General features: G+C 38.9%; 6 protein-coding genes across 6 annotated transcripts; 3 read left to right on the forward strand and 3 right to left on the reverse strand.

Moving 5' to 3' along the window:
* Nucleotides 1-1,792: 1,792 nt before the first annotated feature.
* On the reverse strand, nucleotides 1,793-4,122 carry BCIN_08g00080 (hypothetical protein). Its single transcript, XM_024694293.1, has 2 exons — nucleotides 2,899-4,122; nucleotides 1,793-2,676 (listed from the first exon to the last, which is right to left on the reverse strand). Exons 1-2 carry the CDS (start codon nucleotides 3,836-3,838, stop codon nucleotides 2,525-2,527), a joined length of 1,092 nt encoding a protein of 363 aa, XP_024550082.1. The 5' UTR covers nucleotides 3,839-4,122; the 3' UTR covers nucleotides 1,793-2,524.
* Nucleotides 4,123-4,267: 145 nt separating this feature from the next.
* BCIN_08g00090 (hypothetical protein) lies at nucleotides 4,268-5,967 on the reverse strand. The gene has a single exon (XM_001547071.2). The coding sequence runs from the start codon at nucleotides 5,884-5,886 to the stop codon at nucleotides 4,552-4,554; it is 1,335 nt and encodes a 444-aa protein (XP_001547121.1). The 5' UTR covers nucleotides 5,887-5,967; the 3' UTR covers nucleotides 4,268-4,551.
* A 4,549-nt stretch (nucleotides 5,968-10,516) lies between these two features.
* Nucleotides 10,517-13,681, forward strand: BCIN_08g00100 (hypothetical protein). Its single transcript, XM_024694294.1, has 5 exons — nucleotides 10,517-11,257; nucleotides 11,367-11,434; nucleotides 11,487-11,492; nucleotides 11,542-11,765; nucleotides 11,813-13,681. The coding sequence occupies exons 1-5, from the start codon at nucleotides 11,097-11,099 to the stop codon at nucleotides 13,448-13,450; spliced, it is 2,097 nt and encodes a 698-aa protein (XP_024550083.1). The 5' UTR covers nucleotides 10,517-11,096; the 3' UTR covers nucleotides 13,451-13,681.
* Nucleotides 13,682-13,893: 212 nt separating this feature from the next.
* On the forward strand, nucleotides 13,894-15,175 carry BCIN_08g00110 (hypothetical protein). Its single transcript, XM_024694295.1, has 3 exons — nucleotides 13,894-13,977; nucleotides 14,054-14,239; nucleotides 14,358-15,175. The coding sequence occupies exons 1-3, from the start codon at nucleotides 13,925-13,927 to the stop codon at nucleotides 15,028-15,030; spliced, it is 912 nt and encodes a 303-aa protein (XP_024550084.1). The 5' UTR covers nucleotides 13,894-13,924; the 3' UTR covers nucleotides 15,031-15,175.
* Nucleotides 15,176-19,732: 4,557 nt separating this feature from the next.
* Nucleotides 19,733-21,285, forward strand: Bcaqp8. The gene is made up of 2 exons (XM_001547079.2): nucleotides 19,733-20,278; nucleotides 20,336-21,285. The coding sequence occupies exons 1-2, from the start codon at nucleotides 19,864-19,866 to the stop codon at nucleotides 20,896-20,898; spliced, it is 978 nt and encodes a 325-aa protein (XP_001547129.1). The 5' UTR covers nucleotides 19,733-19,863; the 3' UTR covers nucleotides 20,899-21,285.
* Nucleotides 21,286-21,706: 421 nt separating this feature from the next.
* BCIN_08g00130 (hypothetical protein) lies at nucleotides 21,707-23,898 on the reverse strand. Its single transcript, XM_024694296.1, has 3 exons — nucleotides 23,419-23,898; nucleotides 23,167-23,367; nucleotides 21,707-23,056 (listed from the first exon to the last, which is right to left on the reverse strand). The coding sequence occupies exons 1-3, from the start codon at nucleotides 23,453-23,455 to the stop codon at nucleotides 21,903-21,905; spliced, it is 1,392 nt and encodes a 463-aa protein (XP_024550085.1). The 5' UTR covers nucleotides 23,456-23,898; the 3' UTR covers nucleotides 21,707-21,902.
* Between the last annotated feature and the right edge of the window lie 72 nt (nucleotides 23,899-23,970).

Consider the following 23,970-nt stretch of genomic DNA (forward strand, 5'->3'; position numbering starts at 1 on the left):
ATTATTTATGAGATTAATAAACGGGATGATTATATTAGGCGCAAGAGAGATTTCTATTGAGATTCTAAAAGATTTGCTATTTATTGATCTAAAATACAAAGAATCCCTAGATATAATCGATCTTTTAATCTATAAAGGTAAATTTCCTATAAAGGATCTCAATTCGCAACTATAAATCGAGGTTAATCTTTTAACATACCCAGCTATGGAAATAAGCTTCCGCTTTTTTTCAAATAAACAGAACCCTCAATGTACCCTCCTAGATCAACTTTTTGGGTAAGGCTAGGGGGAATTGGAGAGGTATAGTATAATAGCGTGGACGAGAAACGATTGGCAGATAAGAACGGATTCTGGTACAAGAGGGCAGTGGCATTGCAATACAATCCGGGGTCTTGATATTGATTGGTTACTGGGATATGATTGGTATAAGAGGTGTATCTCATATTAGCATTAATATTAATATTATACTTTATATCATTGGCTTGTTTCTCTTTGCAATTGCTTTTAATATAACCGAGCTTTTTGTAATAAAAACAAAGGCCGAGATCAATATATTACTCTCGAGTATAACGAGATAAGGAACGCTAATCTTGGCGAGTAGTATCCAATTATATAGAATTGTTAAAGAGATCCAATGTAGAAAGGGTTGCAATAGGAGCCTGCTTTCTATCATGAGGTTTCAATTGATTACGGTTGAAATTGGTACCTTGGTTCTTTTATTAGCTATCGAGGTGAGTCTTTTTTTCCAAATCATCGTATATATCTTGCCATTAGATTATCCATACATCGATATTAGTAATAGAGGGTTTATTAGAGTGGTTAATTGAAGTATCGATCAATTTCTGGGAAACCTTAAGTTTAAGATTAGCGATTTGTTGTTTAGTGGTTTTTTTGTATTTTATAGCAAACTGTTTGAACTCGGTAATGAAATTATTAAACGGGATTTTCTTCATTTTGCACTTATCATAATCCATAAAGGCTTTTCATAAAAGATTAAGAATCTAATATTGCTTATTCAATTCATATTAGATACTCATAACGATACACTATCCGGAGGGCTAAAGGTTGAAATCATACAGATTATCAATAATTACATCGAAGTATATCTGATTGTTTGTATAAATAGAACCAAAAAGCAGGTTAATAAGGAATGTAATCTTTTGAAATTTCGATTCGTTTTTGTAATTGATGATTAAGTAATAATTTATTGTATTATAAAACGCTATATATTGATTCTAATATTTTATAATGTTTTATTTAATACTATTAAACTTTTCGAAAGTAGTGAAATACTTTCGATGAAGCAGGATTTACGGGTTATTACAAATGGTAAATTTCAATATCTTAATTGTATCTTTCAATTTGACAATCTTCGATTGGGCGTTGGTGATTTGGGTTTTCGTTGTAGTGGTTTGAGCTTATAGTGAACTTGTAATTGATTCGATCAATTCAAATACAACTTAAGCAGTTACGAAATGTATAGTGTTTGGATTGTTGAACAAATCTGTGAATGAAGAGATATCAGTTTCGGTGGAGTTGAGAATATGGTTTAAGAAAAGGAATTGTGGGGATAGATTAGGTGCAGGTGCTTGAGCGGCTATTTTTAGGACACTTTCAAGATTGCAAAGCAACCCTGCAAAGTTTTTAAACAATAGTGATTAGGGTGTATGGCGGGCTAATGGTGGGTATGATCAGCGCGATCGGGATACAACGTCGATAGAGTTTTTAATTAAAATGAAGTTGTGATAGTTTCTTATGAAGATGGTACAAACTGTTAAGGCATGGGTAAAGATGTATATTGTATTATAAGGGTGGAAGAGCTATGGAAGAGTGAGGCCCTACTTATAGGAAGCAGGGCACGCTAGTAGTCCGTGCCTAAGGCACGAAGGCAACTACAGAACATGTAGTTGGCGCCGTGACACCAAACATGATTCCATCGACATAACATCTTCCAATAAAATCGTATTCAACTGGGTTATCAACCCGTTTCTTAATGGTAAATGGCATTTTCCCTCCATAGAATATCCAAATCTCGTCTCCAGGCTTTGTTTCTCGATTTCCAAGTCCTATTGCGCCTTTTTCTGTAATAAAAAATGAAGCATCTTTCACCATACGCCATATTGTCTGTCGAGCAGCATTGGGAGGTGGCCGTCCACTTGTAGCAAATGCAAAAGCATCATGAGCATCACCAGAGGAGGCTCGTGATAGTACCCAATCCTGGTCATTCCGGACAAAATCTCCAATGAGCATCCGACCAAAAGCCTGCTGCCGATCAATTCCAGAGCTGCAGTTCGCAAGAACAGCCCATGTAGACAAAGTCTGAACGAGTTTCTCATTGGATATATTCTTACTTGGTGCATACTGTGGTCCCTCAACAAATTTTATGGTATCGACTAGAATCCCTTTCAGCGATAGCACCATTTTTGTCTTTGCAGCGGAATTCAGCAAGAGCTCCCGGTCCATCGGGCGGTCGTTTGCTGCATTATAATGAGGATATCCATGCAATGGGTAGTACCCCTCGCTGTTACTTGGACAGGCTTTCAAGTCTAGGGCCCAATGGGGTATCCCAGGTGTTGGATCTTCTAGTATTCGGAGTTCCATGGCAAGTGGTCGCAAATCTGATTCGCATGATATCAAATCGATGGTATTTGACGCATAATGCGTTGCAACTTCGACCTGTAACAGGTGTAATTAGCATATGCCTTGATGGACGGTTTCATACGACCCAGGTGCTAATTCTGATATGGTGATTATAATACATGTCATACTGAGTGTAGGAATTAATATCGGCAAACAGAGTGCTAACTTACTATATTGACGTTAGTTGCAATACTCGTTACCCAAGAAACAGTCTCCAAATTTCCTTCGACGTAAAAACAAATAGCGAGAAAGACTTACCTTTGTAATCGCAGTCTCCCATATTTGGCAGCTGTCCCTTTTCTATCAAACCCAGAAGCGCAAAAACTTTGTCTCGCGGGTCCGTTGCCCCTCTCATACGCCATCTTATCATCAAATCGAGAGGATATCGGTCTCTCTGGTATTTGGTGCTGGTTATCCATATCACCTGGCACATCAAGTCATCCAAGAAATCGAGATTGGTTTTACTCAAGACATAATGAATAGGTGTGGGTCTAGTACCAGATATCCAATTTTCTGATGCCTGGCTCAATACATTCCACTCCAAATGCAACGGGCCCCAGACTAAACACAAATTTGGCGGGAGAACAGCTTCCTGCACAGTCCAGATTCGAGTCCACCACAGATTTTCAGAATTAGAAATAGACCTTAACGCCCTCATGGCGCGTTTGAAATGATCTAAAGACGCAATAAAAGTGGGAACCGGGACTTCTTTGTCATCTTCAACTTCTGATAGAATCGCCATGTATTCACAAAATTCCAACCCCGCTTTTGCGTCAGTCAATTCAATATCATCTCGGATCTCCCCCATCCAGGCTAAACATCTAAGTGACAGGCGATATATGTCAAGCATCATCTGAACTTGCCAAGATTTCTCGTCCGGGTCATCCTGATTGATGCATATCTGGTCGATCCATAACGTCCTAACTGAATTTCGTAGCCTGAGGTTACAGAGAGCATTATGCAAATTTTTGGTAACTTCGAACTTCGTTCCCGCAATCCATATGGTGTCCTTTTCAGTACCCTGGCCTCCCCAGACGTACGATAGTGCTTCATACTGCGGGCGAGTCGAAAGAGACACAACGTAAGTATCGCATTTAATGGCCGCATTATCAACTCCACTAACGTTAGGAAGGAGCTTTAGCAGTCGAACTTCATCCCGAAAAATTGTGGTGTAAATATGAGATGATAATGTGATCATTTTGAGATAATCTCAATGATAAATCTTGATCAAGTATGTAACTTCTATGTGAATACACTTTGTTGGTCGGTACGAACTATTATGCCAACAAAGTTTTGGCAGTCAGCACCATTAGTTGTCAATTCTGACAGTGAAATGATGACTTCGCAAAAGAAGGATACATTCACCATCCAGGGTTGGATTAAGGATTAACTTATTACAAAAGCATATTTTTGTTTTTCCGTCGGTAGACAAGGGTGAATACATAAGTGGGGGAAACTCCTTCTACTAAATAATACTGGGCCGTTATTAGTTCTAACGATTGATCTGGTGAATTTTGATACGTGTTTGGTAATCTAGTGAAAAAAGTCCCTCTGATGATGTACGTACTGGTGAGACATTGCAAACGTTGATTTAGGGATATCTCTCGAAACCTTAGTTCAAACATCTTGAGAATTCTTACAGCAGTTTATTAAAGATTTGATAGTAGATTGATTAAATCTAATATCAAATAATTGCAGAATGAATTTATTGAGAATTTAAAAGGTCAAGTGTTCCATTAATTCATCTACCCACAAGTGGCCCTGAGTAATTATTACCTCGAATTAGGTTTGAAGAACTTATTGACACTACACTCTCAAAGGATTCGTAGAACATCGCTAATCAAGAGATTATTTTCTCATAAAGAAATTGTTATTATTGATATGATTTGGTTGATCTGAAAGGTACTGTGATCATTTGATCCAACCCTTTGGCCCACCCCAAGTACCCTTCACCATGTACTTCCCGTACACCCATGGAAAGAAATTCTTCTTCAAATAATAAAATTCTGTTCGCGGAATAGCTTGATCAATGCCGAACCATTTGTTGAATGTCTCCTTTGGTACTCCGCCGTACTTGAATTCTGCAAGAAGTACCTTTCCATATTCAGTCAAGAGAGGACACGATGTATAACCATCGTAAATTTGCTCCGGTTCACGACCATCAATAGCCAATAGTAAGTTTCGAACCAAAACTGGTGCCTCTGCAGTGATCGCTGCAACTGTTTTAGAAGTTGGCAAACTCGAAGCGTCTCCAGCAGACCAGACGTTATGATATTTGATATGACGTGTAGTTCCTTCGTCGACGTTGACATAGCCAGCATCATTTGCGAGTACACTATTCTTGACGAAATCATGTGGTTTATTCTTTGGTACCACATGCAAAAGATCAAACTCTCTCGTAACCTGTCCTTTGCCATCTGGTTGAGTAAAAATCGCCCTGTTACCATCTATGGCGGTAAGGTCATGCTGAAACAGCCCTTCCACGAACCTTTCTTTTCTCAATTCCTCAAGCGTGGCACTATATTTAGGAACTCCAAACATTGTTGGGAGACCGGTGGCAAAAGAAACGTTTATCGCGGAATTTGAAGGATTCTTAACATCATATAGGCCAGCACGTTTCCAATAGTCCAATGCTAGCCACATAATTTTCTGCGGAGCACCAGCACATTTTATTACACCGGCTGGTTGAGTGAAAATGGCCTTTCCCTTTTGTAGTTTCTGTATGGTACCAAAGACCTTATCGCAAGTGTCGTAATTGTATATAGAGGACACAAGAGAGTCGGGGTTTCCAAGTGCTTCGAATAAACCTTTCACACTTCCAACATCAACTGTAATGCCTGGAGCAACAACGAGTTGGTCATAATTGACAATATCCCCGTTCTTCAGCGTAATGAAGTTTTCATCTGGGGAAAAGCCCTCCACGCCGGTATTGTAAAACTTAAGTTTAGAATCAATCAAATCCTTTAAAGGTTTTCGGAGACTCTCTTTTGTCTTAAGACCACCTCCGACAAGAGTCCATCCGGGTTGATAGTGATGCCAGGTGGCTGGGTCAATGATGGCAATATCGTCTTGATGGAGATTTGCTTGTCTAAGGAGCTGATGACTGATAGAAAGCCCAGCGGAGCCACCACCCACTACAACAATCTTATGATTCCGGTTGTGACCAACCACAGGTGATACAGTCGCAAAACCTCGAGAAGTCCGAGCAAATTGAGCCCTGCATATAGAACGTAAAGGTATCAACATTATTATAATATAAGTTATCACGTTACCGCGAAAGATAGATCTATGAATAGTTATAAAAAGAGAGTGTAAAAGTAATTGAACGAACAAGGAATATTGAAAGCGATCAAGCCTATTGAAAGGATTTTTGACATCCACAATAAGAGGCTCGATTACTAAACAGTTTTAGTCAGCAAACCGATCACGCCATCGTGACTATTTCTATCGTCAACCTATGAGAAGCTCAATTGGATAAAAAAATAGGAAGTCTCGAATCGTATGAGGATTAACACATCAATACGCGTCCCCAGCTCCTATAATCAGACCAGATATATCAGATTCGTGAAAACTCATCATCAGATGTGATTGGCTTCGGTTCTCGAACCTGATAACCCCATGGCTTCGGAACCATGTAATCGGACAACAGCCCTGACGAATCTTTAGGGAACCAGCTCTGTCTAACATACTTTAACACCGAGTAGCCCATATCACCAAATAACCCATTTTCACTTCAATTTTTATTTTCAAATTTATATTATTTAATAACAATTGAATCAATTGATTGAAATTATTAAAAATCTAATAATCTAAAATCTATTATATTATTTTAATAAGTTTTTATATTATATCCTATCTTTTTACATTTATTACAATATCAATTAAAAAATACTTTCTTATTAGAATTCCCCCCTTTTTAATACTCATCACATTAAATCTAAATATTAATTTTTTATTAAAATAATATATTAAAAACTTTTTATTTAATAAATACTCTTCCTTAATATAATTAAATTTTTTCTATATATCAATATTTACTTAATATTTCATTTACTATTCAAAATATACAATTCTTTATATTTAAAAATATATTTTTATAAACTAATCTTTTTATATTCTTAATTAAAATTAATATAATTTCAAATATAAATATAAAAAAACTTAATTAATAATAAATTATTTAAGATTTAATTAATATTAATTAAAAAAGAATTTCAATTAAATTATAAAAGATTTAAAAAATCTATTAATTTAAATCGAAAAAAGAAAAAAAAGATATATAAATTCAAATATCTAATTTCGAAAATATAATTTCAAAATTAAATAAAATTAAATCTATTCTTCAAAATCCTAATTTTATATTTTAAAAAATAATTGATTTTTTATATACAATTTTAAAAACTATAAAAAATTCAACCTTCAAAATATAATTAATATATACCTTAATAAATCTATCAATTTAACTACTATATAAACATTTCAAATTATTAAAACAATCAATATCAAATAATTAAATTAAATAACTTAAATACAATAATAAATATAAATATATAATATCATTTTTTTTATAACATATTTAAAAAATTATTAATTCATAACTTTTATATTTATTCAATATCAATATTCAATATTTACTCTTTCTTCAATTCTTAATATACTTATCAAAATATTTCAATTATTTTAAATCTATTTTATTATTTATCTACCTATTAAATATAAATTTAATAATCTATTTTATAAAAAAATTCATTTCAATATATTAATTAAAAAAATAAACTTATTTTTGAATTATTAAAAATAAAAAAATAATTTCACTCTTTTTATTTCTATATATTATTATTATAACCTATTCTCAATTATTTAATTATATTATTTTACTTTTATTATTTCATTTAATACTAATTACTACTATTACTATATATATAATTCCTATTATAAAATCTATTTTATCAAAATTATAAAAATCTTTATTCAAAATACTATATTTCATTTATATATTTACAACTAATCAAAACCATTCTTCAAAAAACTTAAAATCTTTACAAAAAACTTTTTAAAAATCATAAATACAATTAAAATACATCTTTAATTCAATTCAACATTTTACAAATCAATATACCCAAAACTTTCCAATACATTTCATATCCCTCAATTCAAAAATATAATTCATTATATCTTCTATATTCTTTAATTTAAATAAAAATCCTTTTAAATTTATATCAAATATATATTAAACAATCACCTTTTCTTCTAATTCTATAATCTTATAATTATTGATTCAAATTTTTATACAAAAAAATAAACTTTTTATTTTATATTGAAAAATCATATAAAGGATATTATAAAATATAATGGCTTTTCGAATTTTTAATTTTTTATTTTTATAAATAGATTTAATAATAAGGAATATATAAACTTCTTAATTATTCGAATTTATTATAAATTATTAATAAAATATATATTGAAAAAGAAAGATATAAATTGAAGTGAAAATAGGTTATTCAGTGATATAAGCTATTCAGTATTAAACTACGTTACTGCCATTAATATAATTCAATTCTTTAGTTCATCACTTCTCACAGCGGTTCAACATGTCTAAAGATGATTGTAAAACAAGCAACTAATGCTTAAATTGTCCTTCCATACTTTCAATAAACATCAACAGATATGAGGCCCGATCCTGGCAAGTCTGAAAACTAAAGAGAATGCAGTTCCTGTACATGATGTCACGATTTATCCTGATCGCCCTGACCTACCTGTTAACTTTGCAATCCACATCCCATGATCTGAAGAATCCTTTATGTTGGTGGAGTGCAGGGTCTTCCTAAACCAAAGTTGACGATATCGGCTTTACGGAAAAGAAAGTTTCAGAAATTGTCTTTATTTGACCGTGGAACAACTTTGCCTGTGGTATCGCTTGGTGTCTTAGTAGCAAGCAAATAATTCATCTCCATAAGAGATGCAGCTGAAATGAAAATCAAAGTGCTTGGACGTCTTGGCTCTATTTCAACGATCGCCAGTGTGCTTAGTGAGTCGAAATTCTTGTATTCAACTACAGCACGTTCCTGAAGCAAAATCAGGCAACGCATAACTAGGTAACTATCGCACTGGAGGCTTGATTCAAAACGGTACTCAAATGGTGATAATGGATAGTATTATCGCAGGCCTTATCGAGCGTCATCCCAATGACACGTCTCACCGACGCTGGCGATATTCGGGGCTTCTTCAGGGTGACTTAATAGGGTGGCTTTCATCATCTTTATTCCACCTTCCCAACCGTATCTGTGTCTGACGTTTGACGTGGTTACGCGGGTAAATCATTTCCAGAGATTCTATAGCCATTTCTTGAATATTAAGAAATGGATATATCGTTTCCAGAATTTCCATTTGAAACTGTGAAAGAAGGAGATTCGAGTCGACATCCAGGGATAGGAATACATGGAAGATAGGAAGTCGTTCTGCCACTGAACGAAAACATAGTTATCCAAAATTTAACATTGAAAAACATGTTAGCGATTGTGCACGTAATTGCAGTCATTTCTCACAACGAAAGAATCGTAGTATCCCAGCCTACCAGCCCCCTCCGTTCTCAATGTTTTTGTTGCTAAGACAGGCCCAGGCAATTACGTGGTTGTCTTGACGTGATTGCAAATCCTTTCGGGAAACAATTCTAGACTTAATCTTGGTCAGTTGCTGTCGTTAAGATATTTTCGTGTCGCGATTCACTAGCAGACGAGTTTGCAATTTAGCGCTTCCCTTTTTCCAACAACTATTAAGCCTCCCAATATGTAGATATCATGGCGAGTTATTCTATTAATGGCAGAATATGTATCTCGTGTCTCGTGTTGAAGTAAGAACTCGCAGTGTTGAACACAGGTTCGATAGAAGGAGACGAGGATGTCATTGTCGAATTGCGAATTCCCTAATCGGCTGTACAGAGCATTCAACTAGGGCTTTAATTAGATGGAACATGAAATGAATGCGGTGTCGCAGATATGGTCTGGTACATTGAGGCCCGAAGGATTTACGCTGAGTTTTTCATGGCATGTCAGTTGGGTGGTGGCTTGGTATCGGTATTGTTTGGGTTTGATTTGAGATTCCAGCGTCAACAAGCGGTAAGCGATGGTCCATGTTGCAAGCAAGGCAAAGCAATTATCGAACCTCGACAAATCCTCATGAATTCACATCTGCATTTTTGCGTCGATTTTAAGGTACAATTTCTGTGTTACCGTGCCAGCTCTGTAAGATGAGCGTTCAGATCGTTGCTCTCTCTTTCATTTCGATGTTTCGCCGAACAACTTCGATCCTGCATTCGGGCATGTTAAATTCGAGCTTATCGAAGTGTTATCGATCAATTATGATCATATATCGAAGAGAAACGTATCTTAAAGAGGTCTCGAAGAATGAATCACAATAGCTCTGGTCATTCTTTGGTGAATGTACCTTCTCGTATGTTGTTGATTTAATTGAAGTTTGACATGATTCAGTAGGGTTGATGGGGAATCTTCCTTTGTTCTTAGTCTTGCATATGGAATTTCAGAATCGACAGCTTACTTTTCTGATGTTGCCTAAAAGCTCTTTTAAACCAAGCTTCAAGGTTCTCACTTGCTGTTACCGTTTCACGCAGTACTCGCCGTTCTGTTCATGATCTTCGTTTCAGTAAATATGCGATCCAGTGCACGAGATGGTAGAAACCTGTAAGTGATCATCTACATTTATTGTTGTGGGCGCAAGGTTTACAGGCCACAACAAATCTCAGCCTTTAAATTAGCGATGTTTCCCCGGTACAATCTTCAATTCTCCATATTTATAGTAGATTCTGAGCTTTTGCCGCGCGTATCATTATCTCACAATAGCACGAAAACGGCTCGTCAGACTGTTGATTGTCATTTTATTTTTAGATCTCCTTGATAGCTTTTCATGATTTATTCAAGGAATAGGCAGCTGGACCCTGGAAAAATGCTCGTTCTCACCCCTTATACTACAAAAAGCACCAGTATCTCTTCATTCTTACTCTCCATAAGGATTTTTGTGTTGGAGTCTTCTTCAGTCAATATTTATTCCATTGTGGAAATAATCAGGGCAAGGCTTTCATAAGTTATGAGTTACATACATCGTGGGGATGAATTGGGACGACCTCGTGGATTGAGACGCAAGCGTCTAAACTCGAAGAGGAAAAGAAGATGGTACCGATATGATTTGTGGACCATGCTGGTTGCGAAACATCAAATCCTATTTCTTGGGATATGCGCCAAGTGGCCATGGATCGAATCCCTTCGAGCATGCATTATCTCTATCCATGAATATTATTATAAGTTGCTAAGCCCCCCACAAGTTCGATACCCCTTTCGACATGAGAAAAATTCAGTCATGTTGACCTATATCAAAGCAAGATCAAAGGACTTGCTTGAACTTCTCCGAGTCCGAAGACCCATTGCGAATACTCGAGTGTGATTATGGAAAGCAATAACTATAGGATTCTGGGGACCCATCTTTACCCCGCTGTCGAAAATGATATTGAAAGTACCTTGGATGAACTGAAAGAGGAATTTAGTCTCAACACATGCGATTTCGAGTCTAGTGATGATATTGAGAACCTGAGTTGGGGAAAACCAGTGTGAGTTTCCGCACAAGATAACATTCACATGATGCATATGATTGTGATATGTATCTTTGTCCATCGACGGGGTGAAAGATCCTGAAACTGACGTGCTACCGTATCCTAGCATCTGGATATTTTCTTCATCAATCTCAATATGTGTAAATAAGCTCCTGTTGGTACAGAGTGGATTTCGTAAGTCTGTTGAGACCAGTGATGGTGCTTACTGGTGCTAATTCAAAGACAGATTACCGTATGACAACATTCATTTATTGTCTGTGTGAAAACTAATCATCAGCTAGCTCTCGCGGTCTCTACATTCTATTTTGGTCTCTTGTTGGCTACATTTATCATCACATCACGCTACGAATCTCGAATCGATGTTCCGTCTACTACGAAAGGCTTCCGGCGAACTCAATCATGGTTCTGGATGATACCTGCCTCCTTAACTTCCGCAGTTGCTTTACCGTTGCTCATGGAAGCTCTCATACATCTGCCAAGTCTTCCTGTCTTGATTATGCTCTTCGTAGGTGATTCTTACCAAATGATCGCCAAAAAGCTAACAAACATAAGCCACTGATTTACCTGATGGAATCTCTCACTCTCTTCATTTGCTTTTCGCAGTCGCGTTCTTCAAAACGCCTATCCTTTGAAACAATCGGCATCGCAGTATTTACAACCTTAGTCCTTTACAATGAGTATCGTCTCACTGTTCCAGGAATTATTTGTGGTATCGGAACTTTCACTATGACCGGTCTCTCTAGAGCTCTTTTTTTTATGGGATCTTACAAGGTTAATGATCACGGACATCAAATATCATCATACCATGATTGTATCTTGATGACTACAACTTTTGGGGTCCTCATAAACGGCTTTCTGGCCTATACTCGGGAGCGCAATATACTAGAGTTCTATCCGGAATCAGGCACCTTAGCTCTGTTTTTCATCTCCTCTGTAACCATAGTTGCTGCTGCATTTTCTGGTACCAGTATTCTCGCATACACCCAAAGTTCTTTCTCGACTGGGAAGCATCTGGATGCCAGAACATTCTTTGCCATTTCCGATATTGTCGTATCGGGACTTTCTAGTATTCTTGTCCTGCTGATATCATTAACATTTGGGCCAATATCTGTGGTATCTTGGATTCAGTTCACTTCCTATTTTCTAGCGGTATACTGTCTCATTGGATATTCTAAAGTGAACACTTTCTTCGAAAACATTTTGGGATACATTCAACGTCGTTTCCGCTGCCAATCATACAACAAAACCCCGAGTTCAACTTCACAAAGAACATATGTACTTATATTAAAGATTTCGCTTACTGCCTTGGCTGTAATAGCTTTATATGCATTATCCCTCACCCAACTACTCAGATTACAACCCGGCCCCGCCTCCTCGATGGACAATTCGTATACGCCAGAATCATCGTCCTTTGACATTGTCATTAGCGCTTACAAAGAGACACCTGAGTCGATTTCACGTATGTTGAAGGCTATAAAATCAACATCATACTTATCCTCACATAATACACGTATCCTTATATACACTAAGGACCCCACCGTGTCATTGTCAATGTTGAAGAACTCCACAGGCGCTGATATTGTTGAACGCCTCCCCAATCTTGGTCGCGAAGGAGGAACGTACCTCAATCATATCATTACTCACTGGAATGATTTAGCAGCGAAAACTATGTTTATTCAAGCTCATGCTCATAACATCCGGGAACTCATACCCCGAATTGATTCGTACCTAATACCGCAAACGGGTATGTTGAGTCTCGGCTTTTCTGAATCAACTTGTTCGTGTAAGAACTGTGGTGACCGATTTGGATGGACCGATGACTGGGCTATGGTTCCAAGTCTGTACGAAAGTATTTACGGGTCCAGTTGTACTGACTCCACCAAAATCCTTTTGTCATACAAGGGACAATTTATCGCATCAGCTAGACGTATCCGCGGAATTAGTCGAGTCATATATGAGGATCTGTTGTCTACGATTACTAGTGAGAGTGGATGGAGTCATGATTCAAGATTTGTGAAAGAAAACGATTCGCCTGACAATCCTTCATTCGGCTTCGCGGTCGAAAGAATATGGGGTTTACTCATGCAGTGTGCGAGTGATGACCGGGTTTCAACGAAGTGTCCCTCTTTGCTCAGTGGAATAACGACAGGAGGTGATGTTGGAGACTGCCAATGCTTAGATTCGCAATAGAAATGCGATCAACCGGTTCTTGAATTCCCGGACGGATTGAGTTTCACTGGTACATGGATTTTGGCTCAGGTCCAGGCTTATATGTTTTTACCAATGACATTTGCAGCGTGAAGTTATGGCTTGGATATACCACAATAGATCAACTGTAGATCAGAAGCTTACTGCATAGAAGCTTTAGGCAAATTGAATTCTTCTTCCTACTCGGGCCAACTACAAATCTGGCTATTTGCATTGCTACCTCGGCAAACACTATCCTTGGCAAGTGAGATTCATGAACCCATCGATCAGCTAACCACTAATATTATTAGTTGCTTTCAGCTAAATGACTCGTACTACCTGTATCTTGACGCTCAAGTTTGCATCGCATTATTAATCTAAGTAGGTCAGTTAGAATAGGTATCTATATAAGGAAGGAAAATATTGAAAACTTAAACTTCAAAACTGTTCGTTTTCACAGTAGGTTTAGAATAAATCATGACGAACACAAAAACAATCCAGGTATCCCATCTGGGAGGAATTGAAGTAGGGTATGTCAGAATAACATTCTTTGCTTACATTCCCCACATACGCCACGCAGAATTAGAACTGATGTTAAACTCACAGCTATCAATTGCCCAAAACCTACGATCCCTCAAAACCAACTCTTATTCTTGTTAATTCATTTACAACATCATCGGAACTCTATCGCCAGCAATTCGAGAATGAAGAACTTAATACAGCAATGAATCTACTGGCTATTGAGCCATTGGGTCATGGACGAACGAGAACCAAAACCGAGAATTGGACTTAGTGTGTTTTTCATTCCTTGTCGCGCACATGTTTCTTTCTTTCTTCCGCTCTGCATTTTTAGATGTCTTCATGACGCGGTAATAAAATTATTGAAAGATGGACACTAACACTCGTCAAGCTGGGACACGGCAATAGCAAATATACAGACAATGGAGGCTCTATCTATTGAGAATGCCTTTGTTCTCGGTACCTCACAAGGTGGTTGGTTGACTATTCGCATGGCTCTCATTGCACCCAACCGAATACAAGGTGTCATTCCTCTGGGAACATCCATGGACTATGAGTCCGAAAGAACACGCTCTCTTGGTTGCTGGAATGCTTCAGCCGCACTAGGTCATATTATTAGGCAAAGCACGGCTGATTCCAAATCATTGACTGAGGATTTCGAGCCAGATGATGAATATTGCAATCTTTTAATTGATATAGGATTTAATGAGTGTTCATCTGATGTTCGCGAATTTTGGATGAGAAAAATCAAAGACGCATACCGCGGGGATGAAGGTAGGCGACGAATTCGAATGGCAGCCATAAATCTCAAGGAGCGCGATGGATTGCATGGCCGCTTGTCAGATGTGCGATGCCCAATTCTTTGGTTACATGGAACGTCAGATGCCGTATACAGTTTATCGAATGCGAAAGAAGAGATCAAGTTGTTTGTTAATGCTGCCAGTAAGGAGCTAGTCGCTGTGGAGGGAGGAGCTCATTTCTTGAGTGCAACGCATCCGAATGAGGTGTCAAGGGCATTGATTGAATTTGTCGAGATAAACAAGAATTGGAAATTGGAAAGTTGAACAGTCATTTTGGTCTCTGTGGTTTGTGGTTTTTTTGTTTAGGAACTTGGTCAAGCTTATGTCCTGTTTGTTGTTGGAAGAACAAATATGGTTACAATACCTAGCTCTTGAACCAATGAGATATCAATATTGTTTCTTTCTTTTAGAGATGATCCTCAGCTCCGGTCTTTCATGTTTAGGGGGTTGGGATTTTAATCGCGAGTCTTACAACCTCTATGCTTGATAGTTCCGGAAGTTGCAAACCGAGATATGTCGTATGAGCTGCTATAAGTTCAGTCGCGTGAACTGAACTCTCGCTCCAGCCTAGCGAATAACTTGTGGTTGCAATGAAGTCTTTCATTAACTTCCACTTGTGTAATTCCCCACATTTGCTTCTCTTTTGTTCCTTATTCTCAAATCCGGTGCAGAATTTTGAACCACCAAAAGCCCTGTTCTGGTTTTTTCTTTAAATCCGCAAGCTGCCTTTGAAATGTGATTATCGTGTTGAAGAGACTTTTTCCAGCCCGAAAAACATGACGCCTGTAATCAGTGCTGTATTAAGCATACGAACTGACCAAAATTAAGTGGCATTGCGTTAAACACGGGTTTAACAAGGTAAACGGAGCGTGTTCACACCAGCAGATGGAACTCTCTTAGGTTTTTCCTGTCGAATAATCAGGAATTTTAAGAAGGATGAGACAAAAAGCCACACGCTCAAACTCGTTTGCAAGACTATGGGAGATATTCAATATCAGAGATAGAAGAAAGATGTTAAAATCCAAGAATATCGGGGGTGGCCCGTTGCCACAGAAAATTCTGCAAGAAATGCTATAGAAAGGACAGGCAATTATGTTAGTTTCACAGAAAAAATGGCTACTACGGAAGAAGAAAGCATTGAAGTCTCTGTACGAATCCAGAAGATGACGAAGAGAATGGCGGTGGATTTGAAAACTTTGCGGAGATGGAGAGACTTTGCACCGAACCTCCCTGGGGGACCCAACCTCAAAGCAATACGCAAATTGGCACTCAAAGACCTGCGTGCGAACAAAAAATAACAGAATCGACAAACCGAAGATAAAGTGAAAATTATGGAAAGTGTTAGAGATTTGAGAAGAGCTTCCGCTAAGAATTTCACACTCACTCTTCGAACCTCTCCTTAATAAAATAAAGATGTACGCAGAGCAGATTTTGCATGCTTTTATTGAACATTTTGCTAATTATTCGTCTCGACAGAAGACTTTGTGGGATACCAACAACTAGTTGATCAGACATTGCCCTGCCGCACTGCCATCAGTATTCCTAAAGCATGCACGGTGGAAACCCTTTTATGACCTGAGCAGTGGTGGGGATTCCATAATGCCAAAGTTCAACAACCGTCCGATCGGCTCATTTGAAACCCCCACGAACATGTTGCATTAGGCTGGTACATAGTTCGTTCGCGATAGATTTCGTTTCGATAGAAATTCCTGCGAGACCATAGATGTTCATATTGCGCACAAATGAGCTACCTTCTCGTCTCGGGAATCCTCACAATGTTTATATCTGCTTTTCAAAGACAGTTGCATATCTGCCATAATATCTTCAAATCGCATTGTTTTCGCGCAATCTTCATAGCAGACTCAGTTCACTTTTTCGACAAATTTACGACAAATTTTCGACATTTAATTGTGATATTGTATGCAGTGAAACAGACACACTGACACATTGAGATCACAGCGTTGGGGCATTGCGGAAGTGGAGTGAGCCTTAATCTTAATCTCACCGCCTGGCAGAATTGTCAAGAATCTCACTTACCTCTCTTCTGCTGTCCTTCAACCAAAAGAATAACTTTTCTGGTCCCATATAATCATTATACTGTCGACAGTGAACGAGAGCTACGAAACTTTTAGTCGCACGAGATTGAACCGTGGAAAGTCGAACATATATTTCCGGCAGTCCCGTACCCACACGACTTGGATTCAATACATCCTGTCCTTTCAGGTTTAGAAATGTCGATTCTTCGATGAGTCGAATATAGTCATATTTGATAAGACTTCATACCTCTGAATCTTCATTTGGTCGTCTATGAGAATCAGTTCTAGACCTCGTTTCGCTTTGAAGCTTACAACTTCTCACATCCTCTAAAGGGACTAATGCTCTTCGATACTTAGATATCTTTGATGCTTTGGCACAGGCACTCGGTGGTGTCTCGAGTTTTGAATTTCATTTGTAGTAACCTTGACGTTATCTTCTTTAATTCTCAATTCTGGCCGGGCTTCTACGCGCGTCAAGTTGACCCGACTGTCTCTCTGTTGTGATCTCCTAGTGGAGCAGAGGATCAGGTAGTAGTATACTTTATTTCCTTCAAGATCGACAACAAACATCACATAATTCAATCCTAGAACCTCCCACCAACTTTATCTTCGAGGCTGTAGTGGCCCATTTACAAATCGCAATATTGCTCCACTACTGTCAAACTCACCAAGCAAGCATTTCTTTCCCGATCTACAATTATTGGCCTTTGAATCGAAAAAGATCAACGTTAGGTAAGGTCAATATTAATGTTCTTCGGAAAGAATCTTGATTCAGTGGATACTAATATGTTGTGAGATTGACTGACGTTTTTCTGCATGCATTTTGTGCATCCTAACATCTCCAAGGTGGAGATCAACTGGTCTACTTAGATTTTCGACAACACTTGGGGGACAGAACGCCATCCGTGCAAAGTCTCCAAAGTATTCACTTGTTATACAAATTCTCCGAGCTTTTAGACTATGGCATCTTGTTTCACGCATAAGGTACAACATCTCTAAGCGTCGTCACATTCTCATCTACAACATAAGGTGGTGGTAAACTGTCACCTTGTAGCTAACGTTCATAGGGAGGCAATATGTTACCGCAGATCTCGAGAAAACTCAGGGTTATAATTTCTCCCATGACGCAAAATGAACCAATCGAACCCATAATTCTGACATTGCGTCGGGTGCCTACCTTTGGCGTTCATCCACAACCAAACACGTTGCTGATGGCGACGATTAGGGCAGAATCAAGTAGAAAATGGCTGAGAGGGAATTTACGTTTGCGATTCACAGAATACGGATATCCAGAGCCCCTGGTACTGGAAGATAGCATAGTTATTGTTCATCAACTTCTGCTGTGATAATTATAGTACTCGCCATCTTGATACTCGGAAAACTACTTGGAAAGTCGGCGTTTTTTTTTTCGTTTTCGTTATTATTAGCCATAGAATTCTCATCCTATCATGTTTTATCTCCAAAACACAACACAAAATCAGCTAGTGCCTCAGTTGAGAGTTAGTTCTTGTAGAATATTAGAATGATACTTGAAGGTGCAAGAACGTCTTCCGATTCACAATACAGTAGCAGTAGCATGTGTATGACGTGTATGAGGAGTCGTCAAACCCATAAAACTTTGTAGAACTGTTTCCACAAAATTTTACCATGGATCAGGCAGATCTACAAGCTTTAAGCAACCGTTTGTAAAAATGTCGTCCATCTCGCGCTAAATGGGTCAATTCGGGACGTTAGGCCTCACGTTGAAATTGTTTCAATCACAATCGTTCGAGAGCATTTTTTGGTCACAAAATCATTATCACATTCTACAAGCTCTCAAGATAAGGTCTAGTAGTAAAGGCTTCTTCTTTCGTCGCTAGTTGATATATAGGTATACCCAACTTGATCGTTCCGAAAGCATTAACTGCCACCACAGCCAGCGTTCCCAAAGATCCGACGATAATCATCAATCGCCAAAAGACGTGTCTTGATACCACCAACTTGTCATCTTGGAACATTGGTCTGAAAGCTTTCTTCATCTCAATTAATCTGATAAATTATTGTGGTACAGATGAGCCCGTTGATTATTTCAGCTTCCCGTCGATTACCACCCATAGGTTTCAAATGAACGAATCTTCAAATTCAACTACGAATCAAATTACCTGCATCACTGCAGTGTACCCCCGCCGTGGAATTTTTGAGATAGAATCCGGTATCCGCTTCTAAATTTGTTGTTCGTTTAGCGTCTTTCGCCGTTGAAACCAGCTAAACCGCCACGTTTGACATGATGAGGCTTGAGCGCTTCATGCTCCCAGCATTTCCTTTACTATCTTCTTAAACTATTCGTCTTTAATTTATTTTGGTACGTTTGATTAGTTTCAACATGAGGAATAAATACCGTACTTTCTTGTAGGACTCATCAAGTTCTCGGAATTCCCTGCCCCCGCCTCCCCCTCAGAAGACGACAAAGGAATTTGCTAGTTGTTACATGGGTCTCGCTGATACCCGAATTACTATAGTGCAAAAGCAAACATCTGATACTAGAAGTTGATTGAATATTACCCGGGATGTTATGGTAATCAAAGGCATATAGTGATCTACGCTTGAGGTGTAGTGAATCCGTACGTTATTCTGTTGTATATCATGGCACTAATCATAAGACTCTGGAACTCCGCATTCTAGCAATATTTACTGTACACTTTGGTTTCACCAAACCCTCCGTCGTGCGACTTTGGTGGAATGATTGAAGCCCAATTTTCTGATATAGTTATTGATCGTCATATTACCCCCATGTCCATTATTGGCATTATAATCTGGGGTATCGAAACACCTCGAGGGTCGATATAGAATCCTAAGAGAACCGATTTGATTGCTATACTGCATAATGAACTTGTTATTATAACCCCTCCTACCCACTTTCTTACTTTCTTCGTTACAATTTTCAATCATATGTTGCATTGTCTCTATAGTCTTTCCCTTGCACTATTGTGGGAAGAAGTCCAGTTATTTAGAGAGGTACCATCTTGTTTGGTAATCTTTAGATTATATATCATTTAGAACTGTCTAAGCGATATCAAACATCATGGCATTGAGAAGCCCAGCTAGAGATTACTTGGTCTCTATGATCGGTGAACTAGTTGGAACTTTTCTATTCCTCTTCTTCGCATTTGCTGCAGCACAAACGGCGAACCAGCCTAACGGAACTAAGCCTCTTACACCCAACGCGACTGATACATCAAAACTTCTATATATTGCCCTCGCATTTGGTGCAAGTCTTGCAGCAAACGTCTGGGTTTTCTTTCGTGTCAGTGGCGGACAGTTTAACCCAGCCGTCACTCTCGCACTCGTGCTTATTAGGGCAGTGTCTCCCACGAAAGCATTGATACTTATACCTGCTCAACTCGTTGGTGGAAGTTTGGCTGCTGCGGCAGTCAAAGGCATTATACCGGGTGATGACATACTTTTCGCAGTATCACTTGGACCAGGTGTTGCAAATGGTAAAAATGAACAATCCAGAAAATCGAAAGAGACTTACTAATTCGATCTGAACAAAGTCCAAGGCTTATTCATAGAACTCCTCTTAACCTTTATGCTCGTATTCACAATACTGATGCTTGTCGCCGAAAAGACAAAATCCACATTTGTCGCACCTATCGGTATTGGATTTTCGCTCTTCATTGGCCACCTCGTCGGTATTTTTTGGACAGGAGCAGGAATAAACCCTGCCCGAGCGTTTTCACCAGCTCTTATTCAAGCTTCATTCCCAAGTTATCACTGGATTTACTGGCTTGGCCCTGCTTTAGGATCTTTCCTTGCCGCAGGATTATACTTAGGGCTGAAAGAGATGAAGTATGAATTAGTTGGTGGGGATGCGGATAAAGAAAAACGGGAGGAAGGCTTAACTGTGCAGCAAGCAGACCTTATCATTGAAACTCTTCGCGGATTACCTAGAGCGATACAAGGATCTGGAGCTTTAGGGCAATTTGAAGGTACTACTGAAGGTCATAGGTCTCCCGTGGATTTGGAGAGAGGGGCCGAGGTCAGGATCTTGGAGGATGATCCGCACATTCGGAAAAGTCGATATGGATCTCCTGATTCTACGGATTTACCAACCTGAATCTAGGCATCTTCTTCCACGAAATAATATATGTAACTCGTTTTGAACGGAACAAGACATTTTTGATCAACAATTTCCAGAGCAGAAGAGATGGATCTGGCAAGTGAGTGAACGATCGATTGCAGGAGAGCAGGGGCAACATGAGAATAGGTATAGAGTACAACAGACGAATTTTCGGTGATGATGATAACATTTCATTCAAGATTTTTATTTCATGTGGGCAGATGGGACCAATCAATTGGACAATAGGCGTTTGTCGGGGAGTTGATTTCCACAAGCACAAAATCAAAGTCGCCGGATGTATCTAAACGACAGACTGCATTCAAGTAGACACTTCGAATGATTCTCGACACTACGCTCATTTTAATTATAATGTTTTAACTTCCAATTACTTTTTTTTTTTTTTTCGTGCTTAGACTTCGCAACAATGACCTTAAGTGATTTCTCTCAGCCTTACATCATCGAGATACCAATCTCAAACTCATCTGATCTTTGAAACAGTTTCGGAGAAACCCAAGAAGTAAAATTTTCTAGGATCCACTAGCTCTGATGGACGTGCGTGTCAAGTCGTTGTCTGATGTTATGCATTAAATTAGCCATTCCGAAAAAGCAACCCGGACGCTCTATGATCAATAAGGGTACCAAGCCAAAGCTCTTCGTTCTAGAATTTCCATGCTGTCATTTTAGACTGTGGGGGCACTAGGCAGCTTTTGCAGATTGTGCTTTATCATCACTAAGGTTAACCATCTGACGGTTGTGTTTATTAACATTGCCCGCACGACAAGCCGCAACGTGGACGACGACACGATAACAACAAAGCTTTTATTAGTCGCAGATCTGCAATACATGTATTTCATGTATATAGCTCAATTTTTTTACACAATTTCGAAACAGTAGTCATTGAATCTACCCCTAAGTAGAAAATAGAACAAATTGCCCGGGTGCAGTATCTAGTGAATGTCGAAAATTTGAGATAAAGATTTTACATTGTATCTATATCGGCATTATATATTGGCAGCATTTCCGTTCTCACCCGAGCTGTTGACTGGCTGCTCCAAACCGACAAATTTACCCTCTTCAACCTGCGCAAATAAATCATCAAACTTGTCAAGAGCAACTTGATAACAATCAAAACCATAAATCTTCTTTTGGACATCAGCATCTGCCCATTTGTCTGGAACTGCTCCCCCTTTTTGTTTCAATGCGGCGAATTGCTTGTCTCTCTCTGCCTTCGCAGCTCCATCACCCAAATGTAAAGCTCGTCCGGATTGTGCAGCTAGCTCGACAAGAGTTTCAGCTCGTTCTTTCCTAACACTCTCGTAAATGAGTAAAGATTTGTTGATATCCGATGGACTGTTTGAAGGGCATTTAGAAAACACAGCACCTAACACGGCAGCATCTTCAATTGCTTGAGCGGCACCCTGGGCCAAATGAGGAAGGGTTGGATGACAGGCGTCGCCGACTAATGCAATGGATCCGCGGACCCAAGTTGGAAGAGGACTGTGGACACGAAGTTTCCATTCGCACACCTCACCATCAGGAACAAGGTTCAACATACGTTGGACTTTAGGGCAAAAGTCTGAGAAAATATCCAACATAGCGCTCTTGTCACCCTTAGTAGTATAAGTAGCTGAAGGAGCGGCAGCAAAATTTGTATCTGGTTGGACTGTGGAAAGGTTATAAATCTGTTTGCTGGAGACTGGGTAGGCAATTATGTGTCTTTTTTCTCCAATCCATCTTGTCACCTTATCTCCATTGATAAGCTCCAAAAGTTCGGGATCATTCTCCATATCCTCGCGCTTCAGCATAATTCTGTATGCTGCTTGATTAGTGTCTGTAATGTGTGCGTCATGGTTCAATTCAGATAGAATCTTTGATCGAACGATAGATTTGATACCGTCTGATGCGAGAATTACATCTGCTTTGACAGTATAAGATTCTCCTTGACGTGGCTTGACCTTGAGCACTGGTTTGGGGCCAAAAGACTCAACAGCTTCGGCAGCTACAGAGAAGTGAAACTTGATGCCGCTCTCTTTCTTACAAGCCTCATACATAGAGCCAGCAAGATTGGATCGGTGACCAACCATATGGGGGTATTGATAGGTTTCTCTGATGTACAAAAGATCCACGTGAGCAAGCTCTTTATCTGAATCGCCCTCTGTTTCTTGATCAGTAACATGTTTTTGTAAGAAATTGTGGGTAGAATAAGGTGGATTTTAAACATAATTCTCAAAAAATGGCGAAAGGTAAGAAAGTAGCTGAGCTTACGTCTAATACTAGTCTCTTTCAAGTCAACAGCTTCAGACTCAATCTCCTTCCAACAGCCCAATCTATCCAATATTCTGGCCATATTTGGGGCTAATTGGATTCCAGCACCGACGAACCCTAAATTTGACGCTGTTTCGAAGACTTCGATGTTTGTGAAGCCCTCTTTAGCTAAAGACAATGCGGTTGACAGCCCTCCCATACCTTATCATTGTAAGTAAATGAACTCTAGGAAAATGAAGCGAAACATCTTACCAGCCCCGATAATCACAATGTGCGATGCTCTGTCCATGGCGGCGATTTCCAGGAACTTTCCAAATCGAAGTGCAAGGTTATGTGATGAGTTAAATGATGTCGTATTATTATATGGTACGCAGAGAGAGATTATTTGATGTTGGTTGAGGTCCAAAACTCGAAGTGTATCGCTCTATATAAGATAGAAATATCCTCCGGCCCTTCAGGTTCTTTCACATATATAAGCCCATCATTCGTAGTACGTACGCACACAGAGTGCCCCACGATCCCCACAACTCGTGACATGAATGAAAGGTGGAAAAAGTCATAGCCACCCGGCTTCTTGATACGGGACAGGGAGAACAAGGAGGCTGAATGAAGGGAAGCGTTAGTTGTATAAGATAGAGAGGGGTGGGATTGAGAATCGGCAATGATTAAGCCTTGGTTGGATTGGCAACGTTTTATGATTGGTAAAGTACGATTGAAGTGGTCGAAATTGTCTTATTGAAGGTGGGGCAAAAAGCTTCTTGATGTCGGGACCGAAGTCCACTTTGCATCGCAATGTGGTATGTA

This window comes from Botrytis cinerea, chromosome 8 (assembly GCF_000143535.2).
Source record: "Botrytis cinerea B05.10 chromosome 8, complete sequence".
In the NCBI taxonomy this organism is placed as follows: domain Eukaryota; kingdom Fungi; phylum Ascomycota; class Leotiomycetes; order Helotiales; family Sclerotiniaceae; genus Botrytis; species Botrytis cinerea.